Below are 19651 nucleotides of genomic sequence, written 5' to 3' on the forward strand. Positions count from 1 at the left end.
GCTTAAGGATACTTTTGGAAAAATAATTTATTTTAATTTTTAGCCAGTAAGAATTGGATTTTTCGATGTCTCATATAGATTTTTCTTTTCTATAAAATATTGAAATCTGATTTTTATTTAAAAAGTTTTTTTTTTAATTCTAATGATATTTTTTTATTTTTCCATAACGAGTCCTTAATACCCATTCGTACTTGCACACGCAATCTCTTTTACAATTTTGAAGTAAATCATTTTTATAGTGTATAGTCCACACTCATTGTCTGGCATGTTCACATTTAGTATTTGGGAAGGAGAGCCAGGTATGGACTTCCAAATCCTTCGCCATTATCTCTGGGAGATACGACTTCGAGCGTCTTATGTATTAATTTTATAGACCAATAGATTATTGCAGCAGCAGCAGCATCCCGTTGGGATCCAGAATATTCTGCTTCTTTATATTTGAGTCATTAATTTAATCAACTCACATAAAGATCCTTGCGTACTCACAATGTCTTGCACCAATATCATTGTTGAGACTTTTCGCAACCAGCTGCGTGTTTCTTTTTCAAATCAAAATAACGACAAGAAGTACACCACAAACTTAGGGTCTATTCCATATCACCATCATTTCTCATCTTTTGACTTTTTTCACTAAAAATATAGAAATAGAGATAAAACACTCATTCCGTTACTAATTTTAAAATTTTTAAAAGTCTACAATTTTTTAGCAAATTGTGAAAACTTTTACCATTAATTTTTTTTTTAAAAAAAAGCAAAAACTGTCCTTGGCCATCATCATTGTCTTTGTATCGACCACCATCACTACCTCGCTCCTTAGCCCGTACCACCACCCATCATCGTCTGCCAATCAACACCACCCTCATCGGCGACCAGCGGCCAACACCACAACCGCCAACTGCCATCACCATTGCCATGGCCATAACCTAAATAACTGCTAAATAAATTTTAAATTTTGATTATAAAAATAGGTATGGATGTTGATTTTCATAAAATTTAAAAACTGAAAATCGGAAGTGTTGCTGGACAAAACCTAAGCTTTGGCAAGTTATGAAAATTTTCATTATCAAACTATATATACAATTGTTAGCTCATGTTCCTGGATGCATTTGCATGTTCTATTAATGATCTAATGCAAATGAATACGGCCGACCACATGGGCCACAATGGTTGGCTTAGTATAATATTCATCAATGTATGTCTTAATGGAATTTATATGTTACTTGAATCATATGATGGCATGAGTAGATTCCACTCAGAAGAACCCTTGGCATATTTCTTATTAGGAGTCATGCACTCTTCTCAGATAAACATTCACTAACTTCTAAGCTCTCAAGAAAATGATGTCAAAATTTTTATTAATACATGTCAATGTATTGGCGTTCCTCTTGATTGACTATTTTGTGTATTGTGCTCGCTTACGAACACAATTAGACAAACCCCGAGGAAGACGTGCCGGCGTAAAGGAAACGGTTAGCAGGACGGAAGCCTCGTCTCATATCTCGAAATAACGTGTGAAGTTGGTAGCCAGTATCGTGCAGCAAGAGATATGAACGTGAAGGGATGCTTCTTCTTGTCCTTTTAGCTAATGGCAATCAAGAAAGATGAAGTCGTCAGGCCATAGTTCAAAGTATAGAACTGTTGGTCTAAGCAACATGTTCCACAGCTGAAGGCTCCTGATTAACAAATTATAATTGTCAAAGTCGAAGGTATTTAGAGAAGCTTCCTTGAGATATTTGAGAGGTAAGACAAGAATGGCCATGTTATTTTGTAGATTTAGTGCTTGGGTTTTAGTTGGGGTAGCCTTCCAGCATTTTTAGATTCATTTGCAAAATTTCAATTAGCTATGCAAGTTGGGATCGCACCCAGTGTATGGGAAATTACTGGTTTTTAAGTGGAAAAAACATACTGCATTGTTTTTGGCCTGTCAAAAGTTGCCGCTAGGAATTTTCTAGATAGCAACAACTTAGGTTGCAGAAGATTTCTCATCTTCACAATCTAGAAATAGATAGGCTGTAGAAGATTTGTCATCTTCACACTCTAGGAATAGATGGTCATAATTTCTCAATTCTTGAACATGCCTACTTGTAACAATTCAAGATCTTAGTAAAAAAGACTACTTAGAAAATATTATTCGAGTTCTTCGGCTTCATATAAGTATCCAAGATCTACTCACCATATAATCAATTAAAGGACTAAATACACGTCTTCATGAGCTCTTATTTACTCTCCCTATTTAAGTCCTAACGTTTTCACTAGGTTAAGGATCTAATCTAATCAAACCCAATTACAAACATGATGATCGATTCATAATCAGCTCTAAAAAATTTCGTGCTGCAATATCCTCTAATTGAAATGAGTCGAGTCCGTTTTAATACTATTTGTAACAACCTAGTATCTTATCAAAAAAGACTAAACAAACTGCATTTTTTGGCCATGTACAAGTATCCAAGACATATCCACTGAATAATAACTAATGTCAAATTAAATACATGCCAACATGGGCTATCAAATTACTTAATATAGTAGTTAAGGCTCTTAGTGGTCATGTCGTACTTGAATTTCAACTATGTATTCATTTAGCTTGGAAAAGTTCGGTGGTATCAAAAAAAAAAAAAAAGCTGCCCCTGGCTCATTACTTTGCTAGATATCTAGTTCATGTAGATATCTCCAACACCAACCAGAAATTTGAGAATAGTGGTAAACCCAAAATTTCTAAGAACAAAAATAATGGATAGATAAAAACTCACCACCCAAAGAAATCCATCCAAGGGAACCAGGAATTTTAGAATAGTGGTAAATCCAAAATTCTCATGAACAAGAACAATAGATAGATAAAAATTCACCACCCAAAAAAATCCATCTAAGGAATACAGAGTTTGATAAAAAAGAAAACTCACCACCCAAAAATATCCACCCTAGGGATACAGAGTTCTACTGATCACAACTCACAAACAATTTTTCTGAGATACAAAGCAAGAACATGCTCACCACCCAAAGAAAAGCCTAGATATATAGAACACCCAAAAGAAGAAAAACAAGCCAAAGGCTTAATTTCTTAATTCACTCAAACTCGAATTAAATTCTCTCTGAAAACAAAACATAGGGTATGCCTTTATATAGGCATGTTTGGAATACTTTTTAAGCAATTACAAATAATCCTAATCTTAGGGAGGGAGACAAAATGTCATAAATAGGTGTTCCCTAAGTAGCCATCCCATAAGAAAGAAAAACATCATATATCGGCGTTCCATAAGAGTCCTAAATGTGAGAAAAAAGAAAAAAGACCATATTTATGCATTCCAAAATCGGTCTTTGCTTAGGCATAAACCAAAAATAAATTGTCATAGAAAAATTTTCTTTTTAGCTCCTTAAGCACCCGTGTCTTCTTTTTTGGCTCCTTAGACACCCGTGTCAATTACAAATATTAAGGTTGCATTAAATTTTCAGTTCTAGCATATTTTCTAGGGCTCTACCTTAAGAAGCATGTGGTTGTGTTGCGTGTAAGACCTAGGTGTTGGGTTCGGGGCATGATAGATATGGTATCAGAGCGAACTAGGCCCATGGCCTATGTGAACTAGGGGACGCTGCAGCACATGTTCATGGAGGTTAGCCACGAGCCAATTATTGTACTTGTGATTAGATTTGAATGGATTTGAATTTTTAGCCTGACGAGAACTTTAGAACTTAAATGGGAGGAGTATGTGAGGACCTGTGTGGTCGTTCGAGCTTTTTTGGGTGAGGTCCTGACTTGTGACACTAGTCTAGGTGAGATAGAGTATACATACTGTGGAGTGATTGATCATAACCCTATTTGATTTTGATGAGCTCAAAGCATCTGAGTATATCTCTTGTTTACTAATGAATTCAATTGAGTGTTTCAGTGAAAATCTTATCTAAAGTGTTTCTAGACTTGGTTCATAATATTTTGGATAAGTTAAGAAGTCAGTTTGAACCAAAGTCTGAGACTCGAGTCGACTCCGGAGTATTACGAGTCGACTCCAAGCGTATCAGAATCACTGGCACGGGCTCGAGTCGACTCCGGATCATTACGAGTCGACTCCGACTGAGAACAGACAGACGAGCAGAAAGCATCAACTCAAAACCTGTCAGCGAGTCGACTCCTGAAGTGCGCGAGTCGACTCCGATGTTTACCGAGTCGACTCCGGAGTAGTATGAGTCGACTCCAAGGAGTTACAGACAGAAAAGTCAGAGAGCGAATTTCGACCCTGAGATTCGAGTCGACTCCTGTGGAACGCGAGTCGACTCCGATGGTTGGTAGGTCGACTCCAAAGAAAGCGAGAGTCGACTCTCAGTGGTTCACAAGGCAAAAGTCAGAGAGCAGTTTTCGGTCTCTGAGATTCGAGTCGACTCCCGCAATACGCGAGTCGACTCCGAGACAGCGCGACCCTAAAAAGACAGAAGACCGAATTATTGTCTCTGAGAGCCGAGTCGACTCCCAGACAGCTCGAGTCGACCCCAAGGCAGGGCGCTACACCAAAAAGGCAGAAGGTCATGTTTCGGAAACTGAGAGCCGAGTCGACTCCAGAACAGTCCGAGTCGACTCCAAGACTGGACGAGCCAAAAGACAGAAGATCGGGAGTTCGGGCTCTGAGCGCCGAGTCGACTCGAGTGGGCCAAGTTGAAAATTAGCTCCATGGACTTCATGGGATGAGCCGACTCCGAAAATGCCAAGTCAGCTCCAGAAGTTGGCGAGTCGACTCTCAGTCGAAGAGGCCACTTTAATTCAAATCCGGAACAGTTGCCGAGTCGACTCCAGAAAAGCATGAGTCGACTCCCGCTACAGCCGAGTCGACTCCTGATCGCGCGAGTCGACTCCGACCCCCAACGGACATATTGTCAGGTTGTGCAGAATGTGCAGAACGGGCAGAAAAAGGTGTCTAACGGCTAGTTTCCATAGGGGATGGCTTAAATAACCACAGAGGACTGTAGCAAGGTAGGGAAGCACCATTCCATTCAGAGAAATCAAGCATTCATTCTCTGCATACTTGTCTTCAACGAAAAGAAGGAAGAGCGCCATTAACTCCATCCAACTTCCTCTTCCCAGCATTTTAAAGAAGCCTCCTCCTGCATTCAAGTCGACCAGACATTCCAGAGGAGACTCAAAGTTCAAGAAGCCCTACTCTACTCCAACTCAAAAGTGTTTGAGGGCTCTTAACTCCTCTCTAGTTTATATTGTAGCAAATCTGCTTTTTAAGAAGCTCAGTTTTTCTGTTTGTTTCTTATTCTTTCCATATTGTCTTTGCTTGGTTCAATCGGGGGATTGAATCAAGGGTGTAGAGGTTGGTTGGTGAGCCGAGTGTAAAACCAACGTGTAAGGGTTCGATTGTGATCCCGGAAAAACAATCGGGGTGGTTCTAGTCGGTGAGCCAGGAAAAACCGACCGAGTTCGTTGTGAGCTCGTAAAACAACAAATTTGGTTGTGAGCTTGTAAAACAACCGGCTGTAATCCGAGGGGTTATAGTGAATTCCCAAGTGAGACTTGGGGAGTGGACGTAGGAGCAAGGGTTAGCTCCGAACCACTATAAAAGCCTTGTGTTTGTGATTGTGTGTCTCTTTCTTTTACTCTCATTTCATTCACAGCACATAGCAATTAATTAATCATCTTGGTAAAGCATTAATTAGTCATCCACAACGTTTTAATTGCAAAATTATTTTAAAACCCAATTCATCCCCCCTCTTGGGTTGTCTATCTGGGCAACACATACGATAGGGTATGCTGTAGTACTGGAGGGCGATTCGATAACAGTCATCGGTTGGATCTAGAGGAGCGCGGGAGGTGTGAGCGATAGCCACCCATTGCTCAGGGACATTCGGACTATGGTGTATGGGGGGATGGTCGTCCAAGCTAAGCATGCGTATCGTAAGATCAACGGGACAGCAAATTGGATAGCCTCTTATGTGGCTAACCATTCTAGGGAGACCCTTTGGCTGGGGGAGGAGGACTTACCTGGAGCACTTCGGAACGTGTTATCTTTTGACTTTTTTAGGTGTATCTGTACCCGTCGTGTATGATACATTCACTTTAGCAAAAAAAGAAAAGCCCTCTCCAAATTAAAGAAAAAAAAAAGAAAGAAAAAAAAGGTTAGTATTAGAGCAAATATGTGAATTCTAGATTCTTGACATTTGAGATTGGTCATTTCATTTTCAATCTATGGCATAACCATGGCTACCAAGTGTATTAGCTTGTGATTATTATCCTTAAGAAAAAGACACAGTATAATCTTCGGAAATCCACCAAGATCATAAATTATGGTGAGAACAAAATTTAAATCTAGATCACCAGCATCAAGCCTGCAGTAACTCTACTTCTAAATCAGTCGGTAACTGGCAACCATATATACCACTATTTTTTTTTTCCAAAAAGGTTTCCCATTATAAAACTCAAGACAATGCATCATTACCAAAACAATTTGGACGGATATCACAAAAAAAAATAAGAAGAAAAAAAACATTGAAACAACGACAATAATATGTTAGCGTTGCTCATTTGTGCCGGCATGTAACCAAGTAGCCAACCCATGGTTCTCCTGATGGAGGCCAAGAGGGGAGATATTATTCTGATTTTATTTCTTTTGTCCAGAACGCAGCTTCCATTGGAAGGGGCTTGTTTTTTTTTGTTTCCTTTCGTCACGCGTACCGAAATCCTGCACTAGTCTTTCTCCATCTGGTCCCCTGCGCTGGGATAAATGGGCGCCGGGTTGACTTGGCCGGCTTTCTTGACGCCGTGTGGGGCCCATCATTTATGGGGACCCTAATGTGAAGGCGACTTGGGTCCCCTCACGAGCTAGGCTTTCCACATTGATACTTTCCTTTTTTATACCCTTGTCACTCCAACACTGGTACAATGTGACCGAGCATAGAAATAATGAGCATTATAACTGTACTTCTGCTAGTGTTAAACAAGTAAGCCACATTTTCGTGCCAGCTGGTTTCATATGCTGCACCCGAGAGCAAGTATAGATTATTTATAATTTTATAGATAGTAATGACGGTTGAAAATATTTTACCTACAAATTACTATATTTTTATTTTGTAAAAATATTAAAAAAATTATTTACTAAAATAAAATCAGTAGATTAAAAAAAACTTACGTAGATCGAGACGTATGATATACACTGCTCTAAAAATGTGATTCGCCCCCTACGTGCAGATCTGCGGTGATCTTATCCCCAAAGTACAATAACCCGGCTCAGCCCAATCCTTTTCTAATGAGCACAATTGCTGCAGAGACTTGTCCGATCGACTCCTTCATATGCCTAAAAAATAAAAGAAAATAGAAAACAAAAAGTTGGAAGATGGAAAAACTCTCAATCTGTAGAAGAAACTCTTGGAAGATAGAGTACTAGTGAGAAAAAGAGAGATCGGATTGTGTTTTTTATTAATTCCAGAGGAGTCTATTTATAGATTCTTTCCGGCAGACTAAAGAAATATGATGATTTCGAAGATACGTAATATTTCAGAAACCAACATTCTCTTTCAAAGAGCCACCGAAAGAAGCGTCTCACAAAAGAATATATTAAAGCATTTAAAACAACTAAAGATTAGGAGATAAAAAATTTTAAAAAAAATTAATTAAAACTCCAACAACCTTCCACAAAATATTTAAATTTCTTAAAAATCATAAAGTATAATATTTGGATAACTTATATTGTGTAATAAGTGAAGTGTCCTATAGACTTAAACCTCAATTAATGTTGATAGTATCTATCTGGCGAAACCATAGTAGATTAGACCTTAAACTAAGTCCTTTGACTCCGACTTCTACTTATCACACACACACAATATGGATCAATTGAGTCCTCATGCGGTTACTGCCATTTAAAGGCCTTGCGCTTAATACCATGATTTTTCATGAGAATTTTATTAGGGTTAGCCCAAACCCCTAGTCGCGGCCTATACGATAATTCTCACATAGGTAAGTCCTCCAAAGATATTTGTGACTAAATATCTTGCAAATTTTCTGTGTTAAACTCATTATGAGTATAACTCAACCTTTTCAATATTTTTTTGTCACTGATAAGAGCACTCATCATAGGGATGGGAGGAGATAAACTCCGAAAAATATGCTCTGACACGATCACTCAGTCAGCTTCATTTCTTCCCCTTCTTCATGAAATCTCCAATCATAGAGATTGGGTATCCGGTGTCGATGACCAAATAGTGGGCTTAAGCTCCATCCCACTCGATGAATCTAGGACTCCACTCATAAACAAACCTTTGGTAAAATGATCTGCCAAGTTTTTCTCAGACTTGAAAAATTTTAAGAAAATAATATTATTATTTTTGAGTTGTCTTAGAAATTTATGATGAATCTGAATATGCCAGTTTATCTTTTTGTTAGTACTCTATTAATTCGTAAGATTTTGAGTTAGATTCTAGGTTTTGAAATAAATGTAATAAAGGGCAATAATATCAATAAAACTAAATAACCACACTAAGAAATATAACAAGTAATGTAACTTCATAATTTCTGCATATTTTTCAAAGCAACGGTATATATTTTAAGAATGTTAATATACGCATAGTTTTTAAAGCAACAGAATTCTGCACAACTTTTAAAAGTGCAGAAGTTTTTTGTATTAAAGATGCAAAAAAAATTTGTACAGTAATTAAAGACTGCAAAAAATAGATTGTACAGAATTTAAAGCTATAGAAAATTTGCACAGATTTTAAAGCTGCAATAATTTTCTACACAGATTTTAAATCTATAGAAAATTTTTGCACAGACTTTAAAGTTGTAGAAAAATTTTGTAAATATTTAGAATCTGCAAAAAAATTCTGTATAGTTTTTAAAGTTGTAAAAAAATTATTTACCCAATTTTCTGAGCAATATGACTTAAAGGATTGTTTTTTGTGAAAAACAACCTTTTGAATGAATTTTAAATTTCTATACAATTAAACTAAATCTAATTCTATGCTATCAAATTAAATTTTAATAAACAAATATATGTATAGCAATTTCTAGTACAATCAAACTCACGTTCTTAGGCTGTTTGAAATATTTTGAGTACAAATTGTTATATCTTTATTTTATAGAAGTATTATAAAGAAATAATTTACTAGAATAAAATCAAAAGATTGAAAAGAGATTGTCTGAATCGAGGCATGTGATATACACTACCCTAAGAATGTGATTTGCCCCCTACATACAAGTTTGTGGCGATCTCATCCCCAAAGTACAATCTAACTCAGCCTGATCCTCCTCTTATGAGCACGATCACTGTAGAGGCTTGGCTCGACCGATCTTTCATTGACCAAAAAATAAAAGAAGATAGAAAGCAGAAGATTGAAAAATGGAAAAACTCTCTATCTGTAGAATAAACTTTTGGAAGATAGAGTACTAATAAGAAAGAGAGAGATCGAATTGTGTTATTAAATAATTAAAAAATTTATGATAAACAAATACTTTTTTTTTAATTGAGACTTTTTTGAATCTGATCAACCATGGTTAACGTCGAGACCGTAGACAGACTTCAAGTCTGCGATCTCCTCCAATCGAAAGGGGATGGGTGGGATGCTAGTTGACTTGATCAGTTGTTTGGGGAGCATCTTGTAGAGAACGTCTGGTCGCTTCCGGTTCCGATGTCTGCCAGTCTGGACATGAGAGTGTGGAGTACGTCCTACAAACCCAGAGTCAGGGTGGGAGATATTTACAACATTATCCAGTGTGAGCAGGGTCGGGGACTGAATTGTGCGAAGGTCGGTCTTCATTCGATGGTGGCTCTATTCCTCTAGAAGGTGGCCTATGGCCATTTGCCGACGAGGTCGGTGTTGTGCAGGCGGAGATTGGGCATTCATCCCCAGTGCTGCAAGTGTCAGCCGGATGAGACTATGGACCACGTTTGGTTTTATTGTGAGCGTCCTAGAAGGGTCTGAATGCTTGTTGGGATTCCACTGGATGTTTGGGGCCATTCGGGCTCCTCCCCGCAAGCGGTCAAGCGGTGGGTTGGCGCCCCGCAGACTTGACAGGCGGTCGTGGGCACGGCGGATGTTGTTCATCAAATATGGTTGGCCAGAAATACTTGGACCTTTGGCGAGAGCAGCACTTCACCGAGGTTCGTAGTTGAGTAGGCCCGGGTACAAACGGCAGAGATCATCCATGCTGCTCAGTTGGATGGGTCCTTAGCAATTCGGGGCATTTGGAGCTCCAGCTCTGCTCGTGAAGCACCTTGGACGGTGTTTTTCACTTGGAAGCCCCCACCCCCGAGTTTTCTCAAGGTCAATTTTATTGGTTGCATACTGGACAGCAGCACGAGGGGGGGAGCTAGGTTAGTCATCAGAGGTTCAGACTCTAGAGTGGTTGTTGCTGGTGATTGTCAGATTTTTAATACCTAGATGCCGGAGGCTGAGCTGAGAGCGGCATAGGCTGGGTTGGGCTATGCCCGGCATGTGCTGCGGACCAGAGCAGTTATGCTTTAGGATAACTCAGCTACGGTGATTGGCTAGATCCAGAGATGCATATGCAGTGTGTATGGATGTCACCCCCTGCTTCGAGATATCCGGGCCATGGTCAGTGGTGGTGTGGTTGTCCAAGCTAAACATGCATATAAAGAGGCTAACGGTCCTGCGGACTGGGTGGCCTCGTATGTGTCCAATCATTCTGGAGGTGCCTTGTGGGTCGGGAAGAGGGAGCTGCCTAGAGCGCTTCGGGATGTACTGTCTTTTGATCTTTTTGGATGTGTTCATAATAAAATTAATCACCTGCTCTAGTAAAAAAAAAAATAATAATAATTCAAACTCCAACAATGTCTGCTTAGAGTTGGAAATCAAAAGGCCTTGCGGATGCGCAATAGTTGTCGGACTAGATGGTTCTGGTTTCTCTTCTCACAGCATGCAATTGGAGGAGAAATATTTCCAAAAGTTGGTTTTAAAAATTTTAGTATACATGATGAATGATGAGTTTTACCTAAGTTTTACCTATATAGCACACTGGTATGTTACCAATATGAAGCCATTTTAGTCTATTTTGTGATTGGAGTCATCCAATAACTGCAGCATCTTAAGAATTGAAGTTTTTTTTAAAAAAACATTTTGGAGACAGAAAGATAACTGACATTGTTTGTTAAGATATGGACCAATTTTATTGTCCTTTTTTTGAAGAAAAAAAAAGATGATTCTGGCACTTCAAATGGGATGTCATAGTGCAATCTTATCCAGAAGAATAGCAAATTGATACCAAGAACAAATTGCAACTCATCTGCCCTTAGGAGGTAGCATGTCCTTTAAATACCAAGTTATAAAAATCCCTGTATCTTCAACTATCCAAAAAAGGTTCTACAATTTGAGTACATGGCAGATTTTGATTGTGGCTACACAATTTAAAGAAGACTTTCTTTCTATATAAAATTGACCAGCCTAATAAATTTGATGCAGGCTAGAATTGCAAAGCTAGCAGTACAGTGCAGTTCACTAAGAAAATTTTGAAATTCAAACATGGCAAGTGGCATTAAAAATACTTGTTATGGATGTTAACGTGTTTAACAGTGAAGCCGCTGCTGACCATTGAAATTAATGGTTATAATAATAGTGTTGTAATAAATAATTGTAGATGATAATGATAAAATGAAGCAAATTTTTTACTCTCGGTTTACTTGATAAAATATATTTTAGACTGTACGTATCTTTCAGAAAAATGGATGGAAATAATTTAACTTTCAAAAAGGGTATTGTATATAAACAAACGGTCAAACAGTACGGATGAAAATAACAGCCATTATATATGTAAAAGCGAACTTTAATAGCACTAACGTAAGGGATGCGAGCTAGCTTTTGTATTATTTGGTCGACTTCTTAGTTGACGAATGGAAAAGGTAGCGGGTATTAGCCTATCCCACCACAAGTTCTGAGCTTATGCAGTTTTCTTATATTTTTTCGGCATGCGCGCGTGGGAAGGAAGAGAAGTGATATCACAGTACTCTAATCCACGACTCCCATGGGGAGATCAGGCCTGAAACGACACATTGGATGTTGGATCTGATGGATCGCCATCAGGAGCGGCTCAATACATTCGGAGGCCTAAGGCGAATCCAATAAACGAGGCCTCTTTTTTTAATAATAATTTTTTTAATAAATATAAAATACTTAAAAAAATGATATGAAAATAGATAGCTATCAAGTATACTATTTCAACAAAGATACATAAATCTAATATAGATAGATAAAAAGTTTTTTAAATTTAATATAATTCTTGAATGGAAGCACATAAAAGTAATTACTCTAAATGAAGGGCCATGAAACTGATTAAATAACTGAGATAATGATTGGCAATACTGTTTACCGTGAAAAGGTCATCCCATGGCATTTCATGGTCAAGGTAAAGAAAAGAATTTGTCCATAAAGGAGCCTCTCTATAAGAGAAAGTAGGATCATTATGGGAAATTCACCCCATCCCACCATCTCCCCTTCAAGTAAGTACCCAAGCGGCAACTGCAACATCACAGCACAGCAGCCATTCAACCCCCTCCCTCATTTTCTCTCTCTACCACCCAAGAGGAGAGAAGAAACCGAGAGGAGAAAACTAAAAGAATCTCCACCCTCCAAGAAGTCCATCTCCAATCCCCCTATCTTTCTTGGGGAAACTAATCACCGGTCCAGTGTTGGACCGGTGTATAAGGAATAGTCCCTGTTGACCGGTCTTTTAACTCCCGGTCCCGAGAGTTTTTGGCTTTCTAAATGGTGACGAAACTACCCTTTATTCATCCGTTGGGCTTTCCGGCTTCCTTTGCTCCTCTTCCGCTCGGGCAAGTCCTCTTCCTCTTCCTCTCATTGTCTTCTTCCTCTGGACCCAGGAAGAAACCCTTCTTCGTTTTCCTTTCCCTCTCGACCGAGTATTTTTCTTCTCGCCTTCGGAAAGAACCCCTTCTTCTTCTTCCTCTCGAACGATTCCTGTTCGTGTCGACGGAGTCCTCTTCCAGTCGACGGAGTCGTCTTCCTGTCGATCGAGTCCGCCCCGATAAGCATTCCGAATCGCAGGTAAGGTTCCGCTCGCCCAATGCTAGTGGATACCATAATGCTTGCTATTATCGAAGCTAAACCCTAATCAATATTGCTTCCCATATTTTTGTTCCGAAGAAATTTTTTTTTTCGGTTTTGAATGTTACGGAATGAAATATTGATTTGGCTTAGGGAAGATTTGTTCTTACTTTTTGAGAACCATAATGCTGGCTATAGTGGAAGCTAAACCGTAATCTCTCTTGCTTTCCGTTTTTTTTGTTCTGAATAATTTTTTGATTTCGTTTTTGAATGCTATGGAATCGATTATTGATTTCGCCCAGGGAAGATTATTGGTAGGTGATATATTGGTATAGTTTCCTGCAAATACATGATATAAGGTTGCTGTTTTCTTTAATTTTACCCTGCAGTGATTCTTAATTTGATGTTTATTATTTGTTTGACAATGCATTCTTGAAAGATTTGTTTTATGGATAACATGTTTCATTAATATTTTTGATGCAGACATTTGATATGGCTCCAATTCAGAGTAGAGGCAAAGCATGTTCTATTGGCCCGAATAATATGGTCAATGGAAGGTGCTATTTCAGCCGCTATGTCCAATTTATTGCCACCCTTGTGCAGTCTATGTCTCGGGAGCAGAATGATAGGGTGACCGCAACTCCTTTTGGACATATGCTAAGTTTGCCATATATCAAGCAGAGTAGGCCTGTCCTAGACACTTTGCTCTCAATTTGGGATGATGTCGAGGAAGGTTTTTGGTTTGGTAAAGTTTTAGTGCCTTTTTTAGGGAGTGAGTTTGCACTCATCCTTGGTTTGAGTGCCACGGGCGATGAGGTAGAATTGTATAGAGAGGGGAGGGTTAATTCTGACCTTATCACCCGTTTTTTTGATGGTGACCACAAAAAGGCCGGTAGGGATGCAATAGAAAATAGATTACAATTACTAGTTGGAAAGAGAGGACGACAAGATGTAGAGGATTTTACCAAATTATGGGTTCTATACCTCTTTGTCACTATTCTGTTTCCAACTGTACACTACAATGTTCCAAAGGCATTATGTTCATATATTGATGATTTAGGCCGGTTAGGTTCATATAGTTGGGGTCTTGCCGTTTTTGCATTTGTTCGGCAGCAGATACCTACTATATCCGAGAGTGTCAGGAGAAGGAACATCAGCAGGAATGGATCTGGTGGATATATGGATGGATGCACGGTGGCTTTGGTGGTAAGCATCTTTATATTTTTTTTTAATTTCATTGTTAAGATATGTATTGTGTTGAAATTTGATGTTCACATTGTTTTTTGGCAGGTATGGGCTGTTGAGCATTCGAATATCCTTTTAGGCAGCCACCGGCCACCGTTTATGTATCCACGTCTGTTGCGTTGGAGCAATGCCAAATTTCCTCGCAAGGTGGACGTGATTGCCAAAGTTATGAAGAACTTAAAAAAATTTCAGGTTTGAATATTAATTTGTAACATCACATTTATTTTTACATGATGCAAGACTTAAGTTTTTGCTTGCGACAGGTGATCGAGAAGCTAGAGCCTAGAGAGGAGGAGTTGCACCTTCTCTCGCGAGGAAGGCCACTATTAGAAGCTCCGACAGAGATAAGTCAGGTAGTACACATTTTCAAGTACTTGGCACAGATTTATTTCCATGTGGCACGCACCTTTTATTTTGCGGCACATACTTATAACCACTTGGTACACATTTAATTTCATTTGGTGGTACTTAGTTAAAGACATACTCTAAATTGGATAATTGTGTTGTTTTAGTTTCCATCATCCAGCCAGAGTGAAGGACCTACATTGGAAAGCTTACATACCCGCTTAAAAGTGGCTGAGAGGTCTTTGTTTTTGGTTGATAAGAGGGTGTCCAGAATTGAGAAGGTCCTCCGAGATAATGGTCTCTTAGTGGATGACGAAAATGTTAAGCATGATACAGATTTTACTGAGGTAAACAATGTTTGATGAATTATTAACTATGTTGTCGTGGGGATCATGGTTGTTGTTATGAATTAAATACAACTCATTATTAGGTGAGTGAAGAGCATACTACAGTTGAAGCTAAGGACAAAGGTGTAGTGGAGAAAGATGAGATTCATGATAGTGCAGATGAGGTGAAGGTATGTAATTATTTGATTTTGATAAAATATTTTTTTATCATTATACTATCTTGTTTATTACATGAAATGCATATTGTTATCAGGTTATTTGGCCGACTGATGTTGAGGGTGAGAAAGAAGGTGGACCTATCTCCACGAAATATGTTTCGTCCTTATGCCGGCGCGTGAAGTTTGGAGCACGTGAGCGAAAGGCAACAGAGAAAGCAAAGGCCATAACACACTTTCCAAATACTTATAGAAGGGCAAAAAAGAAACAAAAAATAGCCTCTCTAGGTGAAGGTAGTATGGCACTAGCAATTAAAAAGGAGGATTTGCCCACTCGGTCGAGTAAATTATTGGAGCCTATCACTACTGCACTTATGGAGCTCCGCAAGTCAATTCCACTCGACAAAGAAACATCACCCCTATAGAGGTATACAAATTTGTTCAGTTCCTTAAATATTCTGCGTACATATGCAATTTGCTAAGTCCATATCATGTTCTTTGCTAAGTAAAATTGTTGTATTCTCATTTCATTTCACTTAGCTTTTAGAAGAAACCACTAAATTCATTGATGTTGAAAGAGTGGAGATGCCAAAGAGTAAACTGAAAATGGCAAGGAAACATACGTATTACGGGAAGGGGGAAGGTGTGCTCCCTATGTACCATGAAGAAGCTATTGATTTCTTCCTTCAAGAAAATCACATGGAGTAAGTTACCTAAATTAAGTTTGCAATTTCACATTTATCACTATGTAAGTAGCTTAAATATTGGAATGAATTTTGGAGGCACACCATTTGGGAGGATGCAGATACTTTGAAACCATCATGCAACGGTGATGCTATAGAGCAGCTCCTACATGATGGGCCACTACGCAGTGATGTAGGTTAATTGAAGACATATACCTCACATAAATTTATATCAACGGTTCTATTTGATGAAGTTCTTTTAATAAATGCAGGTCGTCAACGTTTACTTTCGTGTCATGGAGCTTTGGCATCGAGAAAACACTGAGTCCGTTGATAACCCATCTATATTCTTGCGCTGTGAAATACAGGTTTTGAATCACCCAAAATTTTTTAAGAGTCTCCTACAAATTATGTGTATTCTGACATAATAAATTTTGTAGGCTACCGTGAATCGACATCTATTGTGCATTGGTGAGGTAACTGCTGATGTTACCAAAAGTATTTTACAGTCCTTGCAGCCTAGTATTATAAAATGGTTAGGGGACATAGAACTCTGCGATCTCCAAAACTATAGATATCTATTCATTCCAATGAATACGGGATGGCATTGGTATTTACTTGTTTTGGACTTGAAGCAGCAGTGTTTTCAATGCTACAATTCCATGTGGAGCTTCAATGATGTAAACGATACTATTAAATTTGTGAGTGTCAGTTGAAAGATTTGTTACATTTTTTTTGTATTCACAGGTACATTAAAAATAATATATTCTGCACATCCATGTAGGCATCATTTCTGCGATTTTGGCTAAGCGACCGCGTAGGATACCATATCCCGGAAACTATCATTCATGAAATTCGAGAGTGTCCACAGCAAATGCCGGATACTCTCGACTGTGGGGTATAAAACTTAATTTCTATCATTGTAGAAGATAAATGTCTCCACCTTTCCACTATTTTCTTGAATATTTGATCAAGAGTTGTGTCCTCACAGATGGAAATAATAACAGCTTCGCTACCGTAACAACAAATGGCCATGAAAACCGGGCTACTACTGTTCTTTGAATCCATGATAATGAAAATAGGAGGGATCAGCACAAATGATTTGGAGACAATTCTTGGAGCTCAGCTCTGTTATAACAAAGTCAGACGAAGAGTGCAGAATCAGAGGCACATCAGCAAAATATATCTGTTAAAACAAAGTTAGAGGCACACCTGATCTTAATTTCCCACACCCTAAGGCAAAACGGAAGAAGATGGCACACTGGAGCAGAACAAGGCATTCATAAACAAAGAAAACAGTTAAGTTAATTCACCACACCCTATGGCAAAACGAAACAAGATGGAAAACAGATGGGTAATCTGTTTATCAAAAAAGACAAGACTCCAGTTCAAACAGATGGGTAATCTGTATATAATCTGCTTGCCGGATGGAGTTCAAACAGAAAAATGGAGTTCTCTCTCAACTCCAGTTAGTTTCCAACGGCAAACAGGTGTGGCAAACAGGCCCTACAGACTCTTCTCCCGCCTTCAAAACTCTTCACTGGACTTCCAACGGTAACCTTCTCCCGCCTTCAAACCAAAAAGCCTTCCGTTGGCCCCCCGATAAGCATACAGTCCATTGGAAACTCAAAGAACAGAGGACTATGCTTGTGTCGCTCCAAAGAACAGAGGAATTCAAACCAAAAAGCCTTCCGTTGGCCCCCCGATAAGCATACAGTCCGTTGGAACCTCACAGAACAGAAAACTATGCTTGTGGAGCTCCAAAGAACAGAGGACTTCAAACCAAAAAGCCTTCCGTTGGCCCCCGACTGGCATACAGTCCGTTGGAACCTCAAAGAACAGAGGACTATGCTTGTGGAGCTCCAAAGTCTTCTCTGGAATTCCAACGGTCACCTTCTCCCGCCTTCAAACCGAATATGGCTTCCGTTGGCCACGCGAACAGGGAATTGGGGAAACTCCAAACGACTTACTTCCTCCCGCCTTCAAACCGAATCTCCTCTTCCGTTGGCCAGGGATTACGGAAACTCGAAACGTCTCAATTTCCCGCCTTCATTCCTCTCGATCGGGGCATATTCTGCATATTTTCTTGAGACAATTTTCCTCCTAGGGACCGGGAATTATAGTTTCCAGAGCCGTTGGATCGAAAGTTTCATTTTCGGTCAACAGGAACGGTTTGTTATACCCGAGTCATCCGGAGGGTGGGGAGTTAATTTCCCCATCTTTCTTCCGGATGGCCCAGCTGGATCAGGAGTAATGTGAGGGAAGGAAAACCAAGACCAAAACCAAAAAAGAGAAGGGATGAAAGATAAGAGTGGCTTCAGGCGTCTATCAAGCCAACCAAATCCCTCCTCTCTCTCTCTCTCTCTCTCCCCACCCAAAACAAAACTACTGTCGCCAACTTCCCAAATTGCCCCTCTGCAGGCCTGGAAACTCTCCACCTCCCTTCCATCAAGGGGGAAGACTCGTAGCCAGCTCCAGATCCCGTTTTATATGGGGCCTTTGCTTCCTTTTGGTCAGTCTCCTGGGGGCCTTCCATTGGCCTGGGGCCTTAGGCGACCGCTTCAGTCGCCTAGGGGATCGGGCCGGCCCTGATCACCATACCGAAGCTAGTGAGGGAACGAAGAGAAAGGAAGAAAGAGCGGGAAGAGACCGATAAAAAAAAGAAGAGGGAGAGGCAAAGAGGAAGAGGGGGCTTTGGCGACCGGCTAGAATCGGCTGGCAATCAGTGATGCGGTCAAAGGACCCATTCTGCCACATACCTGATCCAATGGTCAAAGAATAATGGTTAAAGTGATTCACATTGAATCTGAGGACCTTCTTGGATCATGGCTTCATTAAAAGTAATGTATGAATTTTGTTTCTGAACTCTATCCAGTCCTGCTCATAAGGATCCTTCTGGATCATGGCTTTACTAAAAGCAATGCATGAACAAGCTTGAAGGTTAATAGCTTGAGATTTGTACAAAGATATATTGGTGAAATAAATACACTTTGCATGACCACCAAATATTTAGCATCACATCAAGGATGAATACAAGGTGATACTTGACTAACAAGTAACTCGTGAACTTAATTTTTGAAGTTCATATCCAACCATGTTACAAAAATGGTGTAGTATATATTAGTTTAGAAGAGAGCTTTACTAGTATCGTGAGAGTTCAAATTTTTGGATGAAACCACTTCAATCGATCTTATCTATTATTAAGATTTCAAATTCATCTTGAATCACCCAAAATAAAGATTGAATGAGAAATATATGAATAATTTATTGAAGATATGTTAATACTGCAAAACTTTTAGATATTTATGAAAACACACTACATACCCTAATAATTTAAAAACAATTTTTTTATTTTTTCCCAGGATTTGTATATTACTTTCTTATATAAACTCATGCTAGATGAGTTAGAAATCCAATAAGAGTTAGAAATCATTTTCTACTATTTATTTGATATTTATCTCCTTATTTCTAGAAAATTTACATTCTAAGGGGACTAGAAAAAGTATTTTGACTTTAAGAGATGTATTTTTAAAAATAATCCCACAATGTAATACATCGAAATCGATGATAGAAATAAATAAAGCTCATCTTTTGAGATTTTTCTCAATTTTTTATGTGATAGGAGGTTGCTCAAGAAACCATGATACGAGTCTGTGATTCAAAAGAGGTTTTGGTGAGAAGCCAAGATTCTTCTATCAATATCCTGTAAAGATCAGAGGTATGTGGCTAAAAGTCTAGCAGCAAGGAAAGATGCAAAATCTTTTAGTAATTGCTTTAGCTTTAATTTTTTCTTTTAACTTTTGCTTCTAATTTGATCTTTCTTGCTTCGAGTTATAGTTTTGATTATAATTTCTATATCTAGTTCTATTTTCACCCTATTACT

The 19651-nt window shown here is 38.9% G+C and overlaps 1 protein-coding gene and 1 long non-coding RNA gene across 2 annotated transcripts; both read left to right on the forward strand.

Moving 5' to 3' along the window:
• Positions 1–13471: 13471 nt before the first annotated feature.
• Positions 13472–15510, forward strand: LOC120106803 (uncharacterized). Its single transcript, XM_088704422.2, has 6 exons — positions 13472–14199; positions 14284–14430; positions 14502–14591; positions 14751–14930; positions 15014–15100; positions 15184–15510. Exons 1-6 carry the CDS (start codon positions 13486–13488, stop codon positions 15508–15510), a joined length of 1545 nt encoding a protein of 514 aa, XP_088560548.2. The 5' UTR covers positions 13472–13485.
• Positions 15500–16452, forward strand: LOC149768080 (uncharacterized). Its single transcript, XR_016400074.1, has 4 exons — positions 15500–15789; positions 15868–15961; positions 16041–16093; positions 16209–16452. It is a non-coding gene; the product is annotated as an uncharacterized LOC149768080 (long non-coding RNA).
• The last annotated feature ends 3199 nt before the right edge of the window (positions 16453–19651 follow it).

Source organism: Phoenix dactylifera, chromosome 3, assembly GCF_051530095.1.
Source record: "Phoenix dactylifera cultivar Ajwa chromosome 3, Ajwa_hap1_PhDact_Kaust_v1.1, whole genome shotgun sequence".
Classification (NCBI taxonomy): Eukaryota; Viridiplantae; Streptophyta; class Magnoliopsida; order Arecales; family Arecaceae; genus Phoenix; species Phoenix dactylifera.

Excerpts from the sequence above, each read along its gene's own strand:
- LOC120106803 (XM_088704422.2), top strand. The coding sequence starts at position 13,486 with ATGGCTCCAATTCAGAGTAGAGGCAAAGCATGTTCTATTGGCCCGAAT. Across the intron at positions 14,200-14,283 it reads GATGCACGGTGGCTTTGGTG|GTATGGGCTGTTGAGCATTC; the intron begins GTAAGCATCTTT and ends GTTTTTTGGCAG. Across the intron at positions 14,592-14,750 it reads CTCCGACAGAGATAAGTCAG|TTTCCATCATCCAGCCAGAG; the intron begins GTAGTACACATT and ends GTGTTGTTTTAG.